The sequence below is a fragment of the Odocoileus virginianus genome, chromosome 19, assembly GCF_023699985.2.
Source record: "Odocoileus virginianus isolate 20LAN1187 ecotype Illinois chromosome 19, Ovbor_1.2, whole genome shotgun sequence".
NCBI classification, from domain to species: domain Eukaryota; kingdom Metazoa; phylum Chordata; class Mammalia; order Artiodactyla; family Cervidae; genus Odocoileus; species Odocoileus virginianus.
Window position 1 is genome coordinate 2311051 of NC_069692.1, and position 24427 is coordinate 2335477.

Below are 24427 nucleotides of genomic sequence, written 5' to 3' on the forward strand. Positions count from 1 at the left end.
TTGGATCCCTAGGGCAGGAAGATTCCCTGGAGAAGGAAATGGCAACCCACTCCAATATTCTTGTCTGGGAAATCCCATGGACCGAGGAGCCTGGCGGTCTCAAAGTGCCCAGAGTCACAAAGAGTCAGACACGACTTAGGGACTAAACAACAATTACATCCCCAGGTAACCCTGTATTATGCAAAGAGTCTTGCTGGCTGAATTCTAAACTCAGTTCACCTTCCCTGTGAACGCTGAGGAGGTTTGCTAAGTACAGCCTTGATTATAATAGACATTTGCTTCTATTCCAAACACCCCAGTCACCCTGTTCTATTTCATACTTATTGACCAGAGCAAGCTGGTTCAATTCTAGCCTTGATGTGTTACACTTTATGACAACTGAACAGTACGTCTTCACACTAACATCCCACCAAATTCTTAAGTATTTATGTCTATAAGATGTGCAAGGATTGAAATTAACGTGGGGCATTATTGGTTTGGGGAAGCATCATTAACTAACAGTATCAAAAATACCAAGCCTTATGTTCCTTGTATGCCTCATTTTATGTGGAAGCAAAGAGATACTTGCTTTTTGACAGAAGCCATACCTGCACAGAAATGACAGGTACTAGATCAGAGTCAGAAGGAGGACTCTAATTATAGAAAATCAAGTGCACTATATTAATATTCTTTATTAATATAATATTTCACCCAGCACCTCTGTGTAGCAGTTTCTCAGTAAATGCTTGTTGATGGATGCAGGAAGTCGTTGAAAGTGCAAAGAAAAGACAGTGCTGCTTCTAAAGCATTCATTTTGAATGTGACTACGCAGTAGTCAGCTAATGACACTGGTAAATTTCATGTTATTTGTTAATAGATAGAAAAACAAATGCATAATATATGCATCGCACTGACCATGAACACAGCAATTGCTGACTGTTTTCATGTAGCTTCTAATCTTTTACGACATTCACAAATAGGATTCATCACAGGAATTTGCAGACTAGACTACTCATTGCTGCGACCAAATTCTTCGCTCTGAATTTTATTCGTAGCTCTTTACCCTTGATTAAGTTTGCTTCTTTCATTCTTGCTTCCCTGGATGAAACAAGCCACTGTTTTCTCCCCACAGCAATGACAGCCTATTATCTTTATGGCTGCCCCTGGGTGATATGAAATTTTACTATTCATCAGCATAGTTTTCTTAAGTCTAACAAATTGGTTCACAAAGAAACTAGAACTAAGACCCAGCTATAAAGTGGTGTTTCTCTGACAGAGTAACCCACTTATTGTTCTCATAGCTGCTTTTAGGAAATTATCTTTCAAATTTAGGGGAGACAGCATCCACATTCCTCAAATCAAATGGAATATTGAGCTATTTCTTTTCCCAATCCTAAAGCAACACAAGGGAAAATGGTCTGTGCTTCCTAATGGAATCACAGGCATGCTCATCAGAAGCACAGACACAAGAGCCAAGGTCATTTCTGGTAGCTTCCCAGGCAGAACCCTGTGCTCCCACCGAGACGACTGCTGGGGCTGCCTCCCGTCAACATCCTCTGTGAGTCCTTTGAGAAGCCACTCTTCCCATGTCTTCCCCCTTCTCTCCCTTCCTCTGTCCCTCTTCACTCTCTCTCCCAACCCCAATATTAAAAGTTAGATAGAAGTTATATCTTTCTTTCATGTTACAGTGTGACCCAGAGAAAGCTAAAGACGGAGGGAACCCTAGTTCTTGCTACTCAAATTACTGTCCACAAACAAGTGGTATCATCATCATCTGGAAACCCACTAGAGATGCTGGTACTCAGACTCCACAACCAACCTACTTCGTAACCTGCATTTTAATAATTTGCCCAGATAATCCTGCCCCTTTGCCTGCCACCCTTTCTTCCACCTCGGGGACACAGAAAGCCCTTGTCCCCATTAAAACTTTTCACCAAAGTTCTGAGGGAACAGTCTCCCTGAAGCACAAATGGCTGAAGCTGCTTAAAGAATTATTTCCCTAAGGCATTGTAGTTTCTAGAGATCAAAATGTTAGGATGTATCTAGGGGCCAGTGTATTTTCTTTAGACTATTTTTGAGGGACAAAAAAAATTTTTTTTTTTGGTGACTCTTCTGATGTCATTTTTTTGGCCTCCTAGAAGCTCAGCACAAACCAGGAGACAGAATCATTTTGTGATCAGAACAGGGGCACCAGCCCGTGACTCACTGGAACAGTCATCCATCCTTACTGAAGGCATAGCAAATAAAAACCTTGTAAATTGAGGCATCAAAAGATCTCGGGAGCTGGGAGGCGTCTGGAATTTTCTAACCCTTTGGTATACCACTCTGCACCATCCTCCTCTGAATCTGTTGGGAAGGATTATCACAAGGATTTTGGAGAAATCAGCCTTGAGTCCCCAGTCTCCTCACAGTTAGTTACCTGAGATCTGGCCACAGGACCTCAGCCTTTCTGCTGAATGTCTCAGCCTAGGCTGTTTGCTGATGTAGAAAGAACTCCACGGAACACACACTTCATAGGTGGACAACTCAAACGGTTCATTCCAAGTGGTGGGCGCTGCACCCACCCCCAGCTCTATGGGTTCTGGTCACGTTGCTGATGATAAATGACCTGAGCTTCTGTTGGTCTGGAATTCTCTTTGTTTCTCAAAACAGAAAGCTCAGAGAAACCCAGATGCGGGCCAGATGGGGAGTGTGGGAGGGTAAATCACAGGAATAAAAGTCTCCGAACTAGGTTTCTCACACCTCGTTCCTCCCCACAACTCACAATCCTTTTCCTCTGCCTGGCAGTCAGAGGGTTTCTTTAGAAAGTCAGATGATGTCAACTTCTGCTCCAAAGCCTCCGCTTGCTCCCCATCCCTCCAGAGGTAAAAATCAATATATTGCAATTGCTTATGACCAAAATCATCTAACTTCTTAAAAAATCTAACTTCATCCCCTAAAATAATTTATAAATTAGGTGCCCCCTTGCATGCCATCACTTCATGGTATGTAGATGGGGGAAAAATGGAAAACAGTGAGAAATTTTATTTCTTTGGGATCCAAAATCACTGCAGATGGTGACTGCAGCCATGAAAGTAAAAGACACTTGCTCCTTGGAAGAAAAGCTTTGACCAACCTAGATAGCATATTAAAAAGCAGAGACATTACTTTGTCAGCAAAGGCCCATCTAGTCAAAGCTATGGTTTTTCCAGTAGTCATGTAAGGATGTGAGAGTTGGACTATAAAGAAAGCTGAGCACTGAAGAATTAATGCTTTTGAACTGTGATGTTGGCGAAGACTCTTGAGAGTCCCTTGGACTGCAAGAAGATCCAACCAGTCCATCCTAAAGGAAATCATTCCTGAGTATTCATTGGAATGTCTAATGCTGAAGCTGAAGCTCCAATGCTTTGATACATTTGCATTAATGTTTGGTTCAAAGAACTGACTCATTGGAAAAAACCCTGATGCTGGGAAAGATGGAAGACAGGAGGAGAAGGGACAACAAAGGATGAGATAGTTTGATGGCATCACTGATTCAATAGACATGAGTTTGAGCAAGCTTCAGGAGCTGGTGATGGACATGGAAGCCTGGTGTGCTGTAGTCCATGAGGTCACAAAAAGCCAGACACAATTGAGTGTCTGAACTGACTGACTGCATTCTTCTAAAGTTTTCATTATAAGCTTAAATAATTGGATAAGGTGTAAGTTTGGTGAGCTATAAATATTGATATTGAAAATAAAACAGGAGTTAGAGCTTTCTCGTACATACAGTGGAATCTACCACAGGTTCAATACTTACCATCAAATACTCTTTACAAATGCATGAACACCTCTTCCTAACAGCAGGCAATGTCACATGGTCCCTCTCTCTCCACACACCCACATCTTCATCCCACTTCTCGCTGCAGAGTCTTATCTCAATGTGATTTATGTCACACTTAAAAGTCTGTTATGGGGTGCTTGACAATACTTCTCGGTAACAAAAACATACATAAATTGAAGTTAATTATTTTAACTTATTTCCTAAGTAAATAACTTCTTTTACTTATTTTCAGAAATTGCTTCTGGATTCAGTTAGATTTATAATTATTTTTAATATAGGATTGGTTAAGTAGATATAAATTTGACAAAAGTTTTTATTTTTTGTACTGACAGATGCATGTAAGCTCAGATATTCGGTTTGGGCAACTAATATTTATAAATACAAAATTAGGAACAAGGCTTTGGAAAGGGTCAATTTAAATGAAGAGCCTATAGCTTGAGCTCTCCTAACTTCTGCCCTGGAGAGATGGGGTTGCTTTGGTGCTGTTTCTTTCCTCTGTTAATTCATGTTCCATTATTTGTTATTTCTATTAAGCATTGCGAACATTAGACAGAACTTAACATCAATTTTATCTCTATTCTTTTCCTTAGTTTCACTTAAATGCTAGGAAAATGTGATACACAAATAAGTAGACAGGAGCAGATGGAGTTCTGTTATAGTGATATTCTTATTCTTTAAGTTCCTCTGGCATTTTAGGCTAACAATCACACAATGATCTGCAATCATTATTTTTAATGATGTATCAGCTGTTGACTCCATTAGGACTTCTAACGCAAAGAATCAGAAACTGCCCTACTTGCAAAAATGGTGTGCTCGCCGTCGACCAAGTTCCCTTCCTGTCTTAACCTCAAACACAATTATGTCAAACGTTCTTTGTGTGGCAGCCCAGAGGCATATGCCACAGAAAGGCCAGGGATGGGGGAGTCGGGCAAGGGTGTGGCCCAAGGGGGAGATGAGGAAAGAAAAGCTGTGTCCTTAGGGAAATTTAGGAAAGCATGCTAGGAAAGCTGAAATCTAGACACTGAGTGTTTAAATACATGTGTGACTGTTTACCCCTTGGAAAATCTGCAGATGCAGCCAGGTGCCCGTGGCCCAGCAGATGACTGGCCTGCAAGTCCTGCACCATCTGTGTGCCCCTCACCACAGCCTTCTGTGTTCATCCGCGGTGACTCTCAGCCTTGCTGTGGCCACAGTTGACCTGCTTGCTAGTCTTTCAATGCACTCCATGTTCTTCAGCCTTGGGGCCTCTTCCCAAACTGTTCAAAAGTCACCTTGATCATGAGGACTTCTTCAACCACCTTATTATAAACAGCAGTCACCCACACGCACACATTCCTATCTCCCTTCTTTTATTTTTCTCCCTGGTACATATATATATGCCTGGGAATATTTCTCCCAGGTGTATATTTCTCCCTGTTCAATATATCCTTGTTGAATGAATTACCCTCTATGGGCTATGAGCTAGTGTGTCCACATCAGCCATGACAGAGCTCTCCATGTTTAGGACTGTGTCTGGGGTGGGACAAGGGCATCTTCTAAGGGTGTGGCATCTTCTAAAGCATGCTACCTTCCAGTATGCCAGGAGGCAGTGTGGGAAGCCTACCGGATCTTTCTGGATCGCCTCCCTGAGCCAGGGGAATACCAGGACTGGGTCAGCACCTGCCAGCAGGAGACCTTTTGCCTCTTCGACATCGGGAAAAATTTCAGCAACTCCCAGGAGCACCTGGATCTTCTTCAGCAGGTCAGTTAAAACACAGTATGTAAGTTCGTCCAAAGTAGCTCCCAGGCCTCCAACCCTGGCCCCTTTAGAATTAGTTTCCCCAGTGTATGGGTTGGTTGAAGAAATGCTTGGAAAGATCTGAGAAGGCCAATGGTAATTTCATTTCTGCAAAATAACATTGCACAGGCAGGTTGAAGTAAAGTTAAAGAGAAAGAGGAATGAAAATAGACTCTGGCTCTTCAGTTGGCATTATCTCTTGGTAAAATGACTTTTTATCTTTCTGCAGAGAATGAAACAGAGAAACTTCCTTGAGAGGTAAGTACCCAAAATAGAGTGCGGCATGCTCTTGACTTTTGAAGGATCACATGATGGAGTGAGACTGAGCTATTATGCCTTTATATTATTTCAGCTACTGAGATCTGAGTAGGTTATTCTGACAGACAATTTGTGCATGTATTTTGCTGAAGATAAATGAGTATATAAAAGGGAAATGGATAGACCTTATAGACTGAGATAGATGTTTGCACTACATTTGCAAATAAAAATGAATGCAATACTGGGTGGCAATTACCTAATATGTTTCTTTTTTTTTACCTATAAGATATATAGCAATTAAAATAGTTGTTTTTAGAAATGTTGAAAAATATTAGTTACATTGGAAACATATTTAATGCAATCAGAGAGCAACCTGAATTTTGAAATCTCCTTTGGTATTCTATAAAGTGTTAGTATTTCTCAAACTAAATTACTGAAGCACTGAGCTATGCCTTCAACAAGAACTGAATATCAAATAAGAAAATCGAAATGAAAAAAAAAAAAGCAAAGGAAAAGTACATTCGATAAAATGATTAAAGAAGAGAGATGCTGTTGCCAAACTCTAAACTCAAAAATCACACACATTATATAACATTTAGAAATCTAAATCTGAAGATAATAATGCTGCAGAGAGAGACACAAATTGGGCTATAGGAATTACTGACAATGCTTTTCACCTTTGTTCCTTCATTTCTGCTCCCCTTGCCATCACCTGGTCCAGGACCTTTTTAATTTACACGGTGAAAAAAGTCAACTCTGATCTCCCTAACAGATTTTCCTGCCTCTAACCTCTTCCGCTGCTTACCTTGCATAACTTTCGCTGGATTTATATGTCTAAGATAGGCCCTTTTTTGCACTGAACTTTGCTCAAAGTCTTTTGAAAATATTCCCGCATCTTCCTCTGGCCCTTGGGATTTTCCCCTCCCTACTCATCTCCACCTGCTCTGTGCAGAGGGCGAGTGGAAGGGATCGCCTCGCTCACCTCCCCTGACCTCTGACTTCTGGGACCAGCCAGTGGGGGGCAGGAGACCAGAGGGCAGAGCAGAGTGAAGTGAACAAATGCATCACCTCCTGCACCCGCCACCTGCAAACTCTTCAGACTGTTGGCCTCCTTCAGCCTCCACTCAGCCCCTGTCAGGCAGCCCTGTCTTCCCACAGAGCCTTCTGGGTCTCCGGTTGGTGTCCCTGCTCCATCTCCTCACCCCTCCTGGATGAGGGGAGCTTTCGGCCCCTCGCTCTTACCGGCCGTGGGTTCTGCCCTCACCCTCGTGGCTGCTCTCATACTTATCCCATGACTTAGTAAGGCCTTTGTTAAACTTTGCTCAGATTACACTCTGAGTGAGCCATCTATTCCCTGTCAGGACCTCCCCTGAGGAAGAGGCCAAACTAAGTAATCAAAGCTTTCACCCCCTGACTTTTCCAGCCTTGTCTCCACAAACCGTGATCCCACCACGGTCACCATGACCCTCCCCCACCGCGTCCAGCCCACCCTCTGCTCATCCTGGGCTCTGACTGCGGTCTTCCTCTCTGTCTGGAGAACCTGCCTTCTCCTCTCACACACCCAAATCCTGCTCCTTTCAAGCCCCCTGGAGAGTCCCACCTCTCCATGACCACAACAGAGGACCTTGCCATTATTTCTGGTCTGCCGTCAGCACGAGCTACTGTTTGGATCAAACAGTCCATCATGGCTATGTCTTACAAACTCACACACCATCCTTTGAGATCTGATAGCTTACAGTAAGAAATCAATCAGTACGCTTCAATAGATATCACTACACCTTTCTAAATAAAGCTTGCTAGAATGGGCCAACATTATATGCAGACAGCCCTATAACCATGACCTTGGATTTGCCCTTGGATATCTTCCACACTGACAGTCCCTGGCGTTGCAAGCCTACCCACAAGTCCCCAGCAGGTCACCATGGTGGGCAATGATTATGTCCAGAATAGGGATTTAATACACTTGCATTATCTAAAAATCTATCTCTCTCTCATTATCGTAACCACAAGAGTTACTTTATCAGATAAACTTAATGACTCTCTGAGTTTGCAGGTTTGAGGGTCTGAGACTTTAGCAAGATTGTTTCACTCATAGTTTGTGTGATCAATTCTCTTCGATGTCAAGGACACAGTCGAAGTAAAATGGTACTCTAAGGTATCAGGCCCCCCCAAACCTTTGTCTACCATGAAAAGGCTCCCCAGGATTACAAAAAGCCAAGGTGCTTAGGAAAAACCCTGGGGTCAAAAATAATTTTTTTGGAAGTTGTTTGAATTTTTCTTCAATGAAAATGTATTACAAGATTACTTTTGTGATTAAAAAAAAAAAGGTAAACCTAGTTTTAAAATATACTTTCTCCCTAATTTTTAGGTCTAAATATAAGAAAATGTGTTAAATGTTTTTCCTCTGTTGTCATCAAGCTCCTTTTCACCACCTCTTTTTTATTTTCTATTGTGCTAACAGAAAAGATGAAGTAGTTACAAAGGACACCTTAGGAGAGCTTGGTCAAACCCCTGTGTCTTCAACAGGTAAGCTTAGATGTCCTCATTTCATCTGCTTCTGAACCTTAATTCACATCCTCATGAAAGCATGTTATTTGAAAAGCAGTCCTTAATCAAAGCTGACACAGTTTATAATGCACTTTTTCAAAACTGACTGTATTTCTAACTTTATAATTTAAACTCATAGCATGAAGCTTGGAAAATATAGGAAAGAATAAATGGAAAACCAAATCACCCATTATCCTACCACTTGGAGGCAATCATTACCAATATTTTCCAACAAACAAATTCAAGATAAGATATCTTTGTGTCCTTAATATAATCACAAAAAGAAAAATTAACCCGATCTCATTTGGCAAAAACCTCTTAACTAACACATCTAGGGGAGCACCAAGCTTGGGTCCTGGAAAGGACTAATGAGGAATTTAAGTGGGATCAAGAGTATGAGTTATGTTTTGCCAAGAACATATTTATGTGATCTTGAAAGAAAATGAGTTTTGACATCTGTAACTTCCAGAGTGACAGGAAAAGCATGTGACATCGTGACCTTGTTCTACTTTAAACTCCTCCAGTCTCACTGTTCTTTTTAAAATTTCCAGACGTTGCCAGTGTCTCACCCGGGCCCTTGCCGCTCCCTACCGACGACACGTTGCTCAACGAAATCCTCAACTACACCCTCCCAGACACCAAAGTGCCTACGAGAGTAAGTTCTCAGACTCAATCTAGTTCTTCACATGTCTGTTTGGTTTTATTAGTAAAACAGGGATAGGCTGACCACTCACTGTCATTAGTGCTACCCCTTTCTAGCTTGCCAGAATGGGCCAATATTATATGCAGACAGCCCTTTAAACATGACCTTGACTTTCACTTAGCATTAGAGTGAATAAATGACGGATGAATGAGTGAATGAATGAATGCGTCTCTCAACTCATCAATGAAGTCCTTTCCCCACCAAAGTACAATCCCACCCTGACAGCAAGGACAGAGGCTTTTCTCCCAGTCATGTCCAGCTCAAATAGTCCAGAAAAATATCCAAATGACTGAAATCCTGCATGTGCATGTCAAGCTGGGGAAAAGTAAAAACAGTGTTTTCTGGCAAAAAGCAATGCTGTCCACCACCCTGTTTGAGTGAAAAGGCATTCAGGAGGAGAGGATTGTTAAGGAATTGAACGTTGGTTATCGCTAAAGGGGGACTTTTTAATTGACCACCTGATTTGGGCTTCTCAAGTGACTCCATGGGTAAAGAACTCACCTGCAATGCAGGAGATTCAGGAGACGCAGGTTCAATCCTGCGTCAGGAAGATCCCCTGGAGGAGAGCATAGCAACCCACTGCAGTATTCTTGTCTGGAGAATCCCATGGACAGAGGAGCCTAGCGGGCTATGGTTCATGAAGTCACAAAGTGTCAGACAGGACAGAGGTGACAGCATGCTTGCACAGTTGATTTGCATTGTTATATTAGTTTCAGGTGTACAACATAGTGGTTCAGTATTTTTATACACTCCATTCAAAGTTATTACAAAACAATGGCTATATTCCCTGTGCTGTATAATAAATCCTTCTTACTAATTTATTTGATACATAGAAGTTTGCATCTCCTAATCAAAAGGAGGGCATGGCAACCCACTCCAGTACTCTTGCCTGGAGAATCCCATGGACAGAGAAGCCTGTCCATGGGGCGGGGGGGGGGGGACTACAGTCCATGGGGTCGCAGTAAGAGACTAAACAACAATCAAAAGGAGGATATTTTCAACCCCTCCAAAAGGCTTTGGGCCCAGACACTCAGTGCAGAAGTAGGCAAACACCACTCCCCTTGTTCCAGGGGTGGAGTTGAAGCAGCGCCAGGCAGGCAGCAGACCCAGAAGAAGGCAGTAATATAAGGCCCTGCGCCCTTTGTACCTGCATGGTCAGTCGTGTCCAGCTCTCTGTGACCACATGGACTGTAGCCCACCAGGCTCTTCTGTCCATGGAATTTTCCAGGCAAGAATACTGGAGTGGGTCGCCATTTCCTACTCCACGGGATCTTCCCAACCCAAGTATCAAACATGCATCTCTGGTGTCTCCTGCATTTTCAGGCGGATTCTTTACCACCGGGCCCCCTGGGAAGCCTCAGTAATAAAGGTTGTTGTTGTTCGGTCACTCACTTGTGTCCAGCTCATCATGATCCCATGGTCTTCAGGCTTTTCTGTCCTCGCTATCTCCTGGAGTTTGCTCAAACTCATGTCCACTGAGTCAGCAATGCCAACCAACCATCTCGCCATCTGCCACCTCCTTCTCCTCCTGTCTTCAATCTTTCCCAGGATCAGGATCGTTTCAAATGAGTCAGCTTTTCACATCAGGTGGCCAAAGTATTGGAGCTTCAGCTTCAGCGTCAGTCCTTCCAATGAACACTCAGGACTGATTTCCTTTAGGATGGACTGGTTGGATCTCCTTGCTATCCAAGGGACTCTCAAGAGTTTTCTCCAACACCACATTTCAAAATCATCAATTCTTCAGCACTCAGCCTTCTTTGTGGTCCTACTCTCACATCCATACATGACTACTGGAAAAACCATAGCTTTAACTATATGGAATTTTGTTGGAAAAATGATGTCTCTACTTTTTAATATGCTCTCTAGGTTGGTCATAGCTTTCTTCCAAGGAGCAAGTGTCTTTTAATTTCATGGCTGCAGTCACCATCCACTTTGATTTTGGAGCCCAAGAAAATAAAGTCTCTCACCGCTTCCATTTTTTCCCTATCTGTTTGCCATGAAGTGATGGGACTGGATTCCATGATCTTCATTTTTTGAAAGTTTTAAGTCAACTTTTTCACTCTCCTCTTTCACCTCCATCAAGAGGTTCTTTAGCTTCTCTTCACTTTCTGCCATTAGAGTGGCACTATCTGAATGTCTAAGGTTATTGATATTTCACCCAGCAATCTTGATTCCAGCTTGAGCTTCATCCAGCCTGGCATTTCACATGATGTACTCTGCATATGGGCTTTCCCAATAGCTCAGCTGGTAAAGAATCTGCCTGCAATGCAGGAAACCCTGTTTCGATCCCTGGGTTGGGAAGGTCCCCTGGAAAAAGGAGAGGGTACCCACCCCAGTAATCTGGCCTGGAGAATTCCATGGACTGTATAGTCCATGGGGTCACAAAGAGTCGGACATGACTGAGCGACTTTCGCTTTCACTCTGCATAAAAGTTAAATAGGCAGGATGACATAAGTAATGTGAGGTAAGGGCCCCAAATCAGAACCTGGATTTTGTCCTTATGCGGCCACTGTGATAGGTCTACTATTCTCTGTGGCCTGTGAGGATTCCCGGGCCCTTTCCTTTTCCTCTGACCCTCCCTCCAAAGCACAGGTCAAAGCCAAGATGTGAGGACAGGAAGTTCAGTCTCACCAGTTCCACACGGAAATTCAGAGATGAGAACCCTGCAGGCCGTTCTGTCTGGGTTTTAGACTTGATGACTGTAGACCTGATGGAACTATTGCCACAAACAACGAATTTCAATGCTTTGTTTTTCTCAGAAATACTGGTTTACCAACAGTGAAATCTGCTATTGGAAAAAATTAATAAGATTAAGCATATTCACTACAAAATTTCTGACAGCTCCAGTTTGCCTTTTCTTTTCTCACATTACCTGTGTTCCATCTCTTTCAGAGTCTGATATATGTCCCTCCTTCTGCAGTAAATATGCTCTGAAGATTTTATTTCACATTCATCACATCCTCCTCTTAACATCCTTTTCCCACCTACATCTAATTCTTTCATTCTGCAAACATTGGGCTGTACATAAAGATACTAAGATGAGCAAGACTTAGCCCCTGCCTTCAAGGAATATATAGTGCAAATAAGGACAAAAAATAGTCTAAGTACTGTGACTAAAGATGGAATCAATAAGCCAAGACAGTTTACTGAGGATGTGACCTGCCTCATCATGTATATTCCCTGGGAGTTTTGTACAGAAATGGTCTCACATCTTTGGCTGTGAGGGACTCAGTGGAGTGTGAGAATCACACCAGATTCAAGGGGATTATTTGTAGGATGACAAGACTACCATTAAACAAAACTTCTATATAAGTATATCAAAGGTACCAAATGAGCGATTCAGATGTTATTCACCGGTAAAAAGGTTCAGAGAAGGCAAAGATTTCCACCTTAGATGATAGAGGAGATATTATTTCAAATGAACCAAAAGATATAGTAAAAAGTAAACAAGTGTGTGTGTGTGTGTGTGTGTGTGTGTGTGTGTGTGTGTGTAAATGCTTTCGCAAGAGCATACAATCATAAAATGACAATGCTCTTGAGGACTCTACATAATTTACTCATTATAGCTCTGATACTTTGTTTCTCAGTGAAATTCAGAGGCCAATTCTAGTTAATAGGACCTACTCTAAAAGCACTTAATGCTTCATAACCCACTTCTTGAGACAATAGCAATGCATACATATTATATGATGTAACCATTTGCTTATGGTTTACCGTAACAGAATCACTTCTCTTTTTTCTAACTCTAACACAGGAAAGAAAAATAGAATTCACTGATGCTGCTGAGGATGCACTGGAGCAGAAGGTAGAGCTAAGCATCTCTCTGGCAAACCAGAAGTTCAAGTCAGAGCTCGATAACTCCCAGTCCCCGTATTACCAGGAGGTCGCAGCCAAGTCTCAGCTTCAGGTGAGCAAACCCGCCCCGCACAACCAGAGCCCAGGGTGTGACTCAGATGTGGAAGCCAACTGCACTTAAATCTCCTCGACTCCTCTTCTGGTGACCAAGCATTTTTATCCTTATTTATTTATTTTACTTTTTGACCCCTTTCACCGATTTCTGCTCCACTCCACCCATCTCTGCCTCTGACAGTCACCAGTCTGTTTTTTTATATCTATGAGCTTGGTTTGGGTTTTTGTTTTGTTTTGTTTTTAGGTTCCACATATGCATGGGATCATTCAGTATTTGTCTTTCTCTAATTTATTTCACTTAGCATAATGCCTTCAAGATCCATCCATGTTGTTGGAAATGGAAAGATTTCATTCTTTTCATGGCTGAATAATATTCCATTGTGTGTGACATATTCCATCTTCTTTATCCACTCATACATTGGTGACACTCAGGTTATCTCCATATCTTGGTTATTGTAAACAATACTACGATGAATATGAAGGTGCATATATCTTTTCAAATTAGTGTCTTCATTTTCTTCAGATAAACCCCAGAATTGGAATGAAGTGGAATTGCTATATCATATGGTAGTTCTATTTTTAATTTTTTTATGAATCTCCATACTGTTTCCATAGTGGCTGCACCATTTACATTCCCACCAACAGGGCACAAAGGTTCCCTTTTCTCCACACCCTCTCCAACACTTGTTATTTTTAAACGGCATCTTCCATGGCTGATAAGTGGAAGAAGTGATATGGTCCCCAAAAAGATGCTATTCCAAGATGCCTCTTCATTCTCTGCCCATCATCGTAGCTGCCTGTTTCTGATTAAATTAAAAACTCTTCAAGCTTCAGTGCTAAACTTGGCACCTATGTGCCATGATAAGACTCCTGCCTTCCTTTCCAGCCTGCTCTCAACACCAATTCCGCACCATCCCCATCTTTAGACTCTACAGAAATGAAACTGCTTGCAAATCTTTTATCACCATTAGTCGCTACATGCACTGCCTCCTCTCTCTGGAATGTCCTTCCCTGAGTTGCATTGTACAAACTTCATCATGAAGTGTTCTCCCTACCCATCCCAGGCTCAGGGCCTCTTCTCTGGGCTAACACCCAGGGCTCCCTGTCGTCACAGCACTGATCACCCTGTCTTGAGATTGTTTGCTTACGTGTCTGTGGCTTTCGTGGTCTCCAGTCCTCTCTGCTTCCCAGACCTCCTCACCAGCACCAGGGCATAAGCTTCCCCTTGAGGTCAGGAACTGCTTCTTTCATCTCTACCGCTTACCTCCTAATACAGAGCTTTGCATGCAGTTAACTACTCCATAATTGTCTACAGAAATGCAATGAAAATAGAAACATCTGTGAGATTAGGTAACCATGAATTACATTTCTGAACAGCCTGGACGCCCAAGCATCTTACTCAGCACAGTCAGGAAACCACCGGTACGCGCTTCTCATACTTGGAGTATTCAATGCTCCCCTCCTCTCAGCTGGAGAGGAGATAAATAACAAAATACATTCTTAGCCTCCAACCTCTTCCTGCATCAGCATTCAGTCAACAAAATGGTAAAGAATCCTTTCTACAGACTTCAAAGAGAAAGCATCCGTGTGGGATGTTTATGGAGCAGAGAAATACTGAGGCATGGATTAGTAGATAGAATGAATTAAAGAATAGTCTGTGAACTTTTCCATTTGCTCTTTGAAATATTCTTTTCAGCAAATCCTCAGGAAAGTCAGAATATTTTAAAACTGGATAATTGGCCATAGACTGTCTTCATCGACCTGTTGTTAATTCTCTAAGCATCTAAAACCACCTGATGTAGAATAATGCAGATAAATTATAGTTTTCCAAATCTTAGTTTTAATCTTTGTTTCTGCCCAGGAAGTAGTCATAAGAATTTGCGGATCAGTTCCCTGACCTTGGATCCCTCATTTAGAAACTAAAGATGACCTTGAAGTCCCTTTCCAAGTCTAAAATGCTTTATATCAAAATAGTAGCACTGTTCTTAGTGTTTTATATATATATATATATATATATATATATAAATGCATTTCATTTTTCACATGATTCTATACTTAAAGTAAAATCATTTCTCTTCTTGACAAGTGAGGATACTGAAGTGCAGGAGGATTAATTAATTCACCAAACAATGTCACGCCTCTTCACTGACAGAGTCAAGTTTCAGACCCAGGCAGCCTGACTCCAGAACCCCTACTCTTAACCACTATGCTATACTCTCTGTTTTTCCCAAAGAGCTAAGTGTGGGAAAGGATTTTTGCATCATTATCAAATGCACATGCCTCTTCTAGCCTCTGAAAACTTTGTCAGCCAAAGAAGAGCATGTCTTGCTGAGTCTTGTTGCAAAGACCGTCACACCAGTCCTCTGTTTCCACTTCCACGGTCGGGGGACCCCTTCTGCTCAGGGACCCCAGCAGTCTGACCTCCCAGCAGCTACCCTGAGAAAACTAGCCAGCCCCACCACAGCCCAGCACTCGCATTAGCGCAGCCATCCAGGCCTAATCAGGAATTAATGGCCAGTCCTTTGCAGTAATTTAATTTCCACAATAAACTTAATGACCAATTTAATACAAATGTCAGAAGGATTGCTTAGTTGTTGTCTGCATGCTTTCTCTTGTGCAAACATTCTGGAGAACTCCACACGGCTGCCTTTTTACAGCCCCGTTAACATACATCCCAGCAGAATCAGGAAGGCCCCTGTGCATTTCATATTATTAATAAGGTTAACTGGGCACTTAATTAGCAATTTAGTCGTTAGCGCTCCATGATCAGAAGGTCCCCAGAAGATAATTTAGCAGAATTAACTGAAGGCCTTTGTCATCGCCTCCCTGGATGCCTTCTGCACCCTCCTAAGCAATGTTGATTCTTAATCCATTACAGGCAGGTTCACAAAGAGGTCACAGACACAAGCAATCAATCCAGTCCCCCAGAGCCAGGGCTGCGGGGCTGCTCGCCCCCACGATGCTCCCTGCTGCCCACGTTGCAGCCGGGGCTTCTCCAGAAACCATCCTGTGTGTGATACATTGTGTTCAGATGTGTAACAGCATCCCTGGTATCCCAACCCAGAAAGACGGATGAGTCAAGGTCTAAGCCTTTAGCTGCAGAATCTGTAGCTCACACTTAAAGCTTTCCTGGACTGTAGCCCACCAGACTCTTCTATCCATGGGATTTCCCAGGTAAGCATACTGGAGAGGGTAGCCATTCCCTTCTCCAGGGCATCTTCCTGACCCAGGGATCAAGTCTCCTGTGTTGCAGCCAGATTCTTTAACTTCTGAGCCACCAGGCTGTCACTGGAAAGGCATAACAACTGCTTTGTGGCCCCAAAGCCATTTGTTGTAGGGCTTTCATCACTGAGCTTTCCCACCTGCCCCCAAATAAAGACGGGCTTCTCAAAACCTTGCCTCCTTGCTTGCTTCTATCAAGCTGATGGTGAGGCACGAGTGGAGACACAGAAATTTATTCCCCAGGCCCCCTGCCTTTGACCTCTATGGGGACCATCATCCTGTCCTTCCTCACCCATGGTGGTGGTTTAGTCACCCAAGTCGTGTCCGACTCTTGGGACCCCATGGACTATAGTCTGCCAGGCTCCTCTGTCCATGGGATTCTCCAGGCAAGAATACTGGAGTGGATTGTGATTTCCTGCTCCATCCTCACCCCTATAACTCTGTCTAAAACAACTGACTGAAGGCTTGCCCTGCCCTCCCCAGACTCTGCGTTATGTGGGCACTGAAGAAATAAAAGGAAATTGAGCTATTAAGGTGCTAGCAATCCAGTAGGAAAGGCAGAGATTAAGTAAATAAATAATATAGCATCACCAACTCTTCCCAGGCAGCGCTAGTAGTAAAGAAGCTGCCTGCCAAAGCAGGTAGACATATGAGACGCAGGCTTGATCCCCCGGTCGGAAGATCCCCTGGATCCCCTGGAGGAGGGCAAGGTCCCTGGGCCGCAAAGACTCAGACACAACTGAAATGATTTCGCACAGACCCACAGCAACCTTATGCTATATGTATTGTTATCCTATGCTGGCTAAGAAGACAGAGATCCAGAGAGATTAAGCAATAAACTCAAGGGCTTGCAGCTAGAAAGTAGCAGAACCAAGGTTTAAACTCAGGTGTACACAGCTATCTCCTGCTCACCCAAAAGCTGAGCTACCTTCATCACTGCAGTTCTTACACACCCTGGGGGGAGAGGGGGACTACTGTAACACTGGTACAATAAAATATAATTTAGATGTAAATCAGTCTGCTGGAAAAAAGAAAATCCACGATGCACTCCAAAGCCCAGTGTAAGTGACTTGGAGTTATCTGCTCATGACTGCTCTAGTCCTTGGTGTAGATAGTATAGCATCAGCAGTAATTTTAGCTACCGTGACGATGCAGGCATGAAGATGAGTTTAGAGAATGAAAAGATGCGCTCAACTCGATTAAGCAAAATTTGCTGAGTCCCTACTATATGGGTGACAGACTGGGAGGGAGGGAGAGAGATAAAGTTGAATAAATTTGACATGAGCCCTGGATCAAAGAAGCATGTTTGCAGTGAGGGAGGCAGCATGCTCCTCCTGGACTATCTTGGGAGATATACGGCAGTAAGTTCTAGAACAGTAGGGAGAAGATATACTGGAGCCTGACTTTGGGGAGTTACAAAGGCTTTTCAATAGAGATGTTTGAGCTGCCTTTGAATGATGAGGGGCGGGGAAGACAGTCAGAGAGCAGAAGGTAGACGTTGCCTCTTGGGCCAAAGGGATAAACAGTCACAGAAGTCGGGAAGAAGGACAGGGTGTATTTAGGGAGACACGGGGGTTAGTTTAGGGTGACTCAAGGACAGGATATTTGCCAAGGGAGTTAGGATGGCAGGGAGAGCAATGGAAAGGTACTTAGGGGGTGGACAGGGTAAATTGTAGAGGATCTTAATGCCATTCTAAAGAATTGGACTTTTTTTCCTTTTTCCTGTTTTTTTTTTTTCTTTTGATGTCAGCCAGGATGATTTTATTTTATTTTTTATTGAACCATAGCCCTTTTACAATGTTGCATTAGCTTCTACTGCACAGCAAAGTGAATCAGCCATACATGTACATATAGCCCCTCTTTTTTTGGGTGTTTTTCCCATCTAGGTCACCACTCAGAGCCCTGCCCTGAGCAGAGCTCCCTGTGCCATACAATGGGTTCCCGGTCAGTTATCTGTTTATAGACAGTCTCGGCAGTGTATATATGGACCTTATTCAATAGGCAGTGCTGCCTATCGCAGGATTTTTAGGGAAGAGTCACAGATATGAAACAATAAACTTGGTTTAAAAAAAAAAAAAGTGTAGTCAAGGAGACATCTTTCTTCTCCCCACCCCAACACACCCCGAAAACTCCCCCTTTCCCCTACACATCATTCAGAAAAACCATTTCAGCAGACAGAGAGGGTGTGCCTGCCATGGGAATAAGGAGAACTTGGTGGCATCCAAAGGCGTGGGGGGTTTGGACCAGCGTGTTGTGGTGACTGGCCGGAGGGAGCACCGGGGGAAGGTGTGTAGGGACCGCTGGGCTCTCTGGATGGAAGCTGATGAGCATCCGTGACTCTGACTGAGACAGGGCCCGGGGGAGGCAGGCAGATCGGGAAGTCCGAGACTGACTCTGGTTCGGACATATGCAGTTAGTGGCAAAGTTGGGATCTGCAGGGGAAGGACTCAGAGCTGTGTCTCAGGTGATCATAGAAGCCGTGGGAGCAAACCAGATCCCCCACGAAAGGCAGAGCGGAGTGGGCATGCTGCTGCTGCTGCTGCTAAGTCACTTCAATCATGTCCGACTCTGTGCGACCCCATAGACGGCAGCCCACCAGGCTCCCCCGTCCCTGGGATTCTCCAGGCAAGAGCCCTGGAGTGGGTTGCCATTGCCTTCTCCGGAGTGGGCACGGGGGAAGGCAGACAGGGCGGGTCACCGCTCACCTCTCCAGCCTCGCTTTCACCCTGCTCTCCTCCCACGCCTCGCTACAAACTGTTATCGACTTCCTCCTGGTCTCTTTTGCCTTCCTGCTTTCCCACTAGTGAGCTGCCCGGGGCACATCTCCATGGTGATGCGTCCCAAGAGCCTAGGCAGAGCCCAGGGCGAACTTCCTGCCTGAGGAGCGCAAAGCGAGGCTGAGCAGGCGGACCTGCAGACTCCTTGCAGTTAGAGGAGCAGGTGAAGCCAGAAATATTAAGAGGATGGAGCAAAGGAGACTGAGAAAGTGGCCAGAGGAATGGAAAAGGATCCCGAGAAAAGCAGGGGCTGGGTGGAGAAGGGATGCAGAATGCTGCTGGGTTTGGCGAGGACCGTCCCTCCTGGGGAAACCCAGAGATAGAAGCCAGGCAGCCGTGGGTCAGGCAGTCATTGAACACTGCAATTGTAAAAGATTCTGATCATATGCCTCATTAGCAAGGTCAAATCAAGAAAATGTAAAGTCCGTGTAAGTCTAAGAGCGAATCTAATAAGATTAGAGGCTGCTGCTACCGTTTTTTTCACTCATTCTTTTTTTTTATTTTTTCAATTGAAGTATAGTTGCTGCACAATATTATTTGTTACAGGTGTACGGTATAGTGATTCACAATTTTTAAAGGTTACATCCCGTTTATCATTATTATAAAACATTGGCTATATTCCCTGTATTGTACAGTGTATCCTTATAACTTATTTTATTGACAGTGTTTTATACTTAACCCCAACCTCTTATCTTGCCCCTCCTCCTTTCTTCTCCCCACTAGTAATCTCCAGTTTGCTATCTCTAGCTGTCTGTGTCTTTTTTGTTATATTCACTAATCTACTATAGGCTTCTACCATTTTATTTAGGTACAAAGAAATTTAATAATAAATTTAAGACAGCAGCCAGTTTGACTTTAATAATCCTTTAAGCATCACAGAATCTTCCAAATCATATACTACAATGGACTTGAATTGGGGCAAACCCCGGGAGACGGTGACAGACAGGGAGGCCTGGCCTGCTGCTGTTCTTGGGGTCACAGAGGGCCAGACACAACTTGGCAACTGAACAGCACCAACAATAATGTGTGTGTTAGTTGCTCAGTCGTGTCTGACTTATTGCAACCCCATGAACTGTAGCCCACCAGGCTCCTCTGTCCATGGAACTCTCCAGGCAAGAATATTGGAATGGGTTGCCATTTCCTTCTCCAGGGTACCTTCCTGATCCAAGGATCAAAGCTGGGTCTCCCACACTGTGGGTAGATTCTTTACCATCCTAGCCACCAGGAAAGACTAAGTGGAAGTGAAAGTCATTCAGTCATGTCCAACTCTTTACGACCCACGGACTATAGAGTCCATGGAATTCTCCAGGCCGGAATACTGGAGCTGGGTAGCTATTCCCTTCTCCAGGGGATCTTCCCAACCCAGGGATCAAACCCAGGCCTCCCGCACTGCAGGTGGATTCTTTACCAGCTGGGCCAGCAGGGAAACCCTGTGTGTTAGTTGCTCAGAAAATATGATCATTATTCAGTGTGTGGGATTCCCTCACAGCTCAGTCAGCAAAGCATCTGCCTGCAATGCAGGAGACCTGGGTTCGATTTCTGGGTGGGAATAATCCCATGGAGAAGGAAATAGCAACCCACTCCAATATTCTTGCCTGGAGAATCCTGTGGACAGAGAAGCCTGGCGGGCTACAGTCCATGGGGTCAGAAGAGCTGCACATGACGTAGAGACTAAACTACCACTCAGTGTTTATAACTAAAAGTACTGTAGCCTTCTTCCAAATCATACTACCTCAAATTATTTCATTTTTATATAAGGCAACCAGTAAAGCAACTCAGAACTACCCAATTATTAGCTTTTAAATGAATAGCAAAGCACTTTCCTCTGGGTTTCAGAAATAACTGAGAACAAAGAGTTTGGCCTCAATCGTTACTTCAATTTTCATTTTTTCCACTAACTCATCAAAAGTGTTTAGGCTTTTTCAGTTAGGTAAGACCTGACCCAGTAGAACCAAAGAGGGTTTCATAAATGTTTTTCTCTCTTCAGATGCAAAAGATATTTAAGAAACTTCCAGGATTCAAAGAGATCCATGTATCAGGATTTAGGTAAGAGAATTGGACTCTTCTTATTGTTTAAATTTACTATCTCTCTATCCTCTTTTAAAGGCAATGTCATGAGGATTTTAAGGTCCCTTATGCCCCAGTTGTTTAACTCTGCCAAACCCTGAAATCTAAATACATTTCAGATAAAGGAGTTGTCTAATTAGAACATGACTCTAGGTGATTTTTAAGGCATAACACAGGAGCTGCTTCTTCCTCCCTCTGGAGTCAGAAACATGGCTTTCTGCAAAGAGCTTGTCCTCTGTCCCTGGCAATGTCACTACAGAACCTTTTAGGAAAATCCCTCAGCAAAAACAGACCCAAAAAAAGTAGCAGTTAGTTACCTTGCTGTCTGATTGACTGTTTTCCTATCCAGTGCTAAATACTGTCATTGTTTAAGCAAATCAGGCTGACCCTGGGGTGATGGGGGAAACAAATAAACATGGTACCCAAGGGGTAAGAGAACTGGGGGGACACAGGGGTGGGGATGCAAGTACCTTTTTATCACTTTGATGTGTGACCATATTTTTACATCCTTCAGATGTCTGAACCATAGTAATGTATTACCATGCAAAATTTATAAAATTGAAATTTTAAATAGAAGACATGAAATAAAATAGTTTCACACTGAAGCAGAGTCCCATCATGTTCATAGGGCTTGCTGTCAAGCAGGCATCTCAACAGTTTGGTGTGGGTTCAAGATTTGGGGCAAGATTTATTTTGCAACTTTAAGTTCTCATCATTCAAAACATTTAAAAGTGGGATCATAATATGGTATTAAAAAAATAACTGTGCCACAGGGCATATAGCAGCCATGGTGTGAGCAGAATGAGATCCCTTGCAAGGAGGGGGATGTATAAAATGGGAGGACAGACCTCACTCAGAGTCCTTCCCAGCCCGTCATCATCTGATGTCTTAAAGCAAGAAGGTCCATAGGGCGGGTTCCACACTCACAGAGAAGAGCTTTGGTGGGGGGCAAGGCGAGGGGCTGTCCACACATTTATTTCTCTTGAGTTATCAGGCACCTCTGGTTTGTGTAATTCCAGAAGAAGAAAATGTTGACATGAACCATGAAAGTAACAAAAGATGAAACTCTTAACATTTACCAAACCAAACTCATTTTTTTTGTTTTGTTTTGTTTTTTTTGTTTAAATTTTAAGATGCTGCTCCACAGTACTCCGTGTGAAATCAGATGGATTAGAGGGGAATAAAAGGTGATAGGAGGATATTAGTGTAGACGCAAGGTCTTCTGGATAGATCATTGCAGTGAAAGAACAAATTTTTAATTTAAACCTAACGGGAATGATAGGAATTCTCTTGGTGAATGTTCACATACTCATTATCCCCACCCTTCAAATAAATTGAAAAACTAATAATAAAAAAAAAATGTTTCAGAAGGAAACCAAAATGTTAGGTGATGAAATTTTGCATGGTAAAAATTTTAAAGACATATCCCTTGAAATTGCATCTTTCCCATGTGTTTTTCTCTGTAAGAATTTATTCTTATTTCTGTAAAGGATTCTTCTAATGTAAATTTGATCACATTTTGCCAATGATTTCCATTATGTTGTATAGACTTAGTCTCCCAGAAAATGTTTTGACCCCTGAATACAATAAATAATATGCTTATGAGTGTGGCAAACTTTTAACCATGAAAGCAATGCTCAGAATATTGTAAAGCAAACTTCTTATGAAGGAAATTGCTTTCTCATGGAACCAGACCCCCCCCACAGAAGACCTAAAACCGCAGGAGTCTCAGAGTACCCTTTTTGTTAAGCTCAGTTGTAGAAAACCTGATCTACAATTGCACAAGTACGTTTATGTCAGTGACCTCATTTGGTTCTTTCAACACAACTGGGAAGTAATTAGAACACCTATTATTACCATAATTATAAGGAGGAGCAGTAAAAGTTCCACTTTAAATATTGCTTTAAAAATCATTCAGTCTAGTTTGAAAGTGCTGTGCCTAGGCGTTCAGGGTGTCCAACTCTTTGCGACCCCATGGACTGCAGCCCACCAGGCTCTTCTGTCCATGGGGATTCTCCAGGCAAGAACACTGGAGTGGGTTGCCATGCCCTTCTCCAGGGGATCATCCCAACCCAGAGATCGAACCCAGGTCTACCTGCATTGCAGCTGGATACTTTACTGTCTGAATCATCAGGGAAGCCCAAGAAAACGCTGAGTGGGTAACCTATCCTTTCTCCAGGGGATCTTCCCAACCCAGGAATCAAACCAGGGTCTCCTGCATTGCAGGCAGATTCTTTACCAGCTGAGCCACCAGGAAAGCCCAGTTAGAGGGTACACTCCTTCAAAAACTTACACACAAATATCCACAGCAGCTTAATTGTATTAACCAGGAACTGGAAACAACCCCAATGTCCTTCAACAGAGCCGTAGATAAACAAATTGTGGTATATTCTTATCATAGGCTTCTACTTAGCAAAGGAACAAACTATCGGAATGCACGACAACATGGATTTATTTCAAAATAATTATGTTGAGTGAAAGATGCCAGAAAAAAAAAAAAAAAGGAGGAATATGGTATAATTCCATTTGCATTTAATTCTAGATAATGAAAAGCAGGGCTTCCCAGGTGGCACTAGTGGTAAAGAACTTGCCTGCCAATGCAGGAGACTTAAGAGACTCGGATTCCATCCTTGGGTTAAGAACCCCTAAAGGAAGGCGTGGCAACCGACTCCAGTATTCTTGCCTGGAGAATCCCACAGACAGAGGAGCCTGACAGGCTACAGTCCATAGGGTCGCACAGAGCTGGACACAACTGGATCAACTTAGCATGTCAGCATGCACAATGCAAGCTAGTCTCTAGTGAGAGAAAACAGATCAGTTGTTCCTTAAGGAGGGGGAGACAGAGAGGGATGAAAGGGGAGGATTATAACCAGGCATAAGTAAACTTTTGGGGGTATGAATTTGATTGTAGTGATGGTTTCACGGGTGTATAGTATGAAATTTATCAGACTGTACACATGCAACATGTGTAGTTTGTTTTATGACAACTACATCTCAACAAAACAATTCTGTGAAGTTAATAGGACTGGGGTCTTGGCCCAGGAAGCTCGGTCTTTCTCCAGAGCTTCATGGATTGAAAACTATTGCTGAAAACAAGTAAGAGACAAGCCCTGAATAAATTTCTGGCTGTAGGAGCAGAGTCCGTTTCAGTCATGTTACATCAAAGAATAACAGTGAGTGAATTTGTGATCCAGGCAGAAAGAGCAGCAATGCAAATCCCATCACGTGTGTAGAGTCTTTGTAAGCAGCTGGCGCTTGAGACATAAAGTGGGAAAACTGAATGTAGCTTCTGAACTAAATTCACATATATGCCCAGGGAAGTCCAGAATGTTTTTTCAGTCTGGTGACCAAATGACATTTCTGGCACAAGCAGGTAGTGACATGGG

The 24427-nt window shown here is 43.1% G+C and overlaps 1 protein-coding gene across 1 annotated transcript in view; it reads left to right on the forward strand.

Moving 5' to 3' along the window:
• IMPG1 (interphotoreceptor matrix proteoglycan 1) overlaps window positions 1-24427 on the forward strand; it is a 167134-nt gene that overhangs the window by 57598 nt on the left and 85109 nt on the right. The window contains 6 exon segments of the mRNA XM_070480762.1: window positions 5356-5522; window positions 5788-5816; window positions 8278-8342; window positions 8915-9018; window positions 12821-12973; window positions 20962-21020. Coding sequence (XP_070336863.1) covers window positions 5356-5522; window positions 5788-5816; window positions 8278-8342; window positions 8915-9018; window positions 12821-12973; window positions 20962-21020 — 577 coding nt within the window.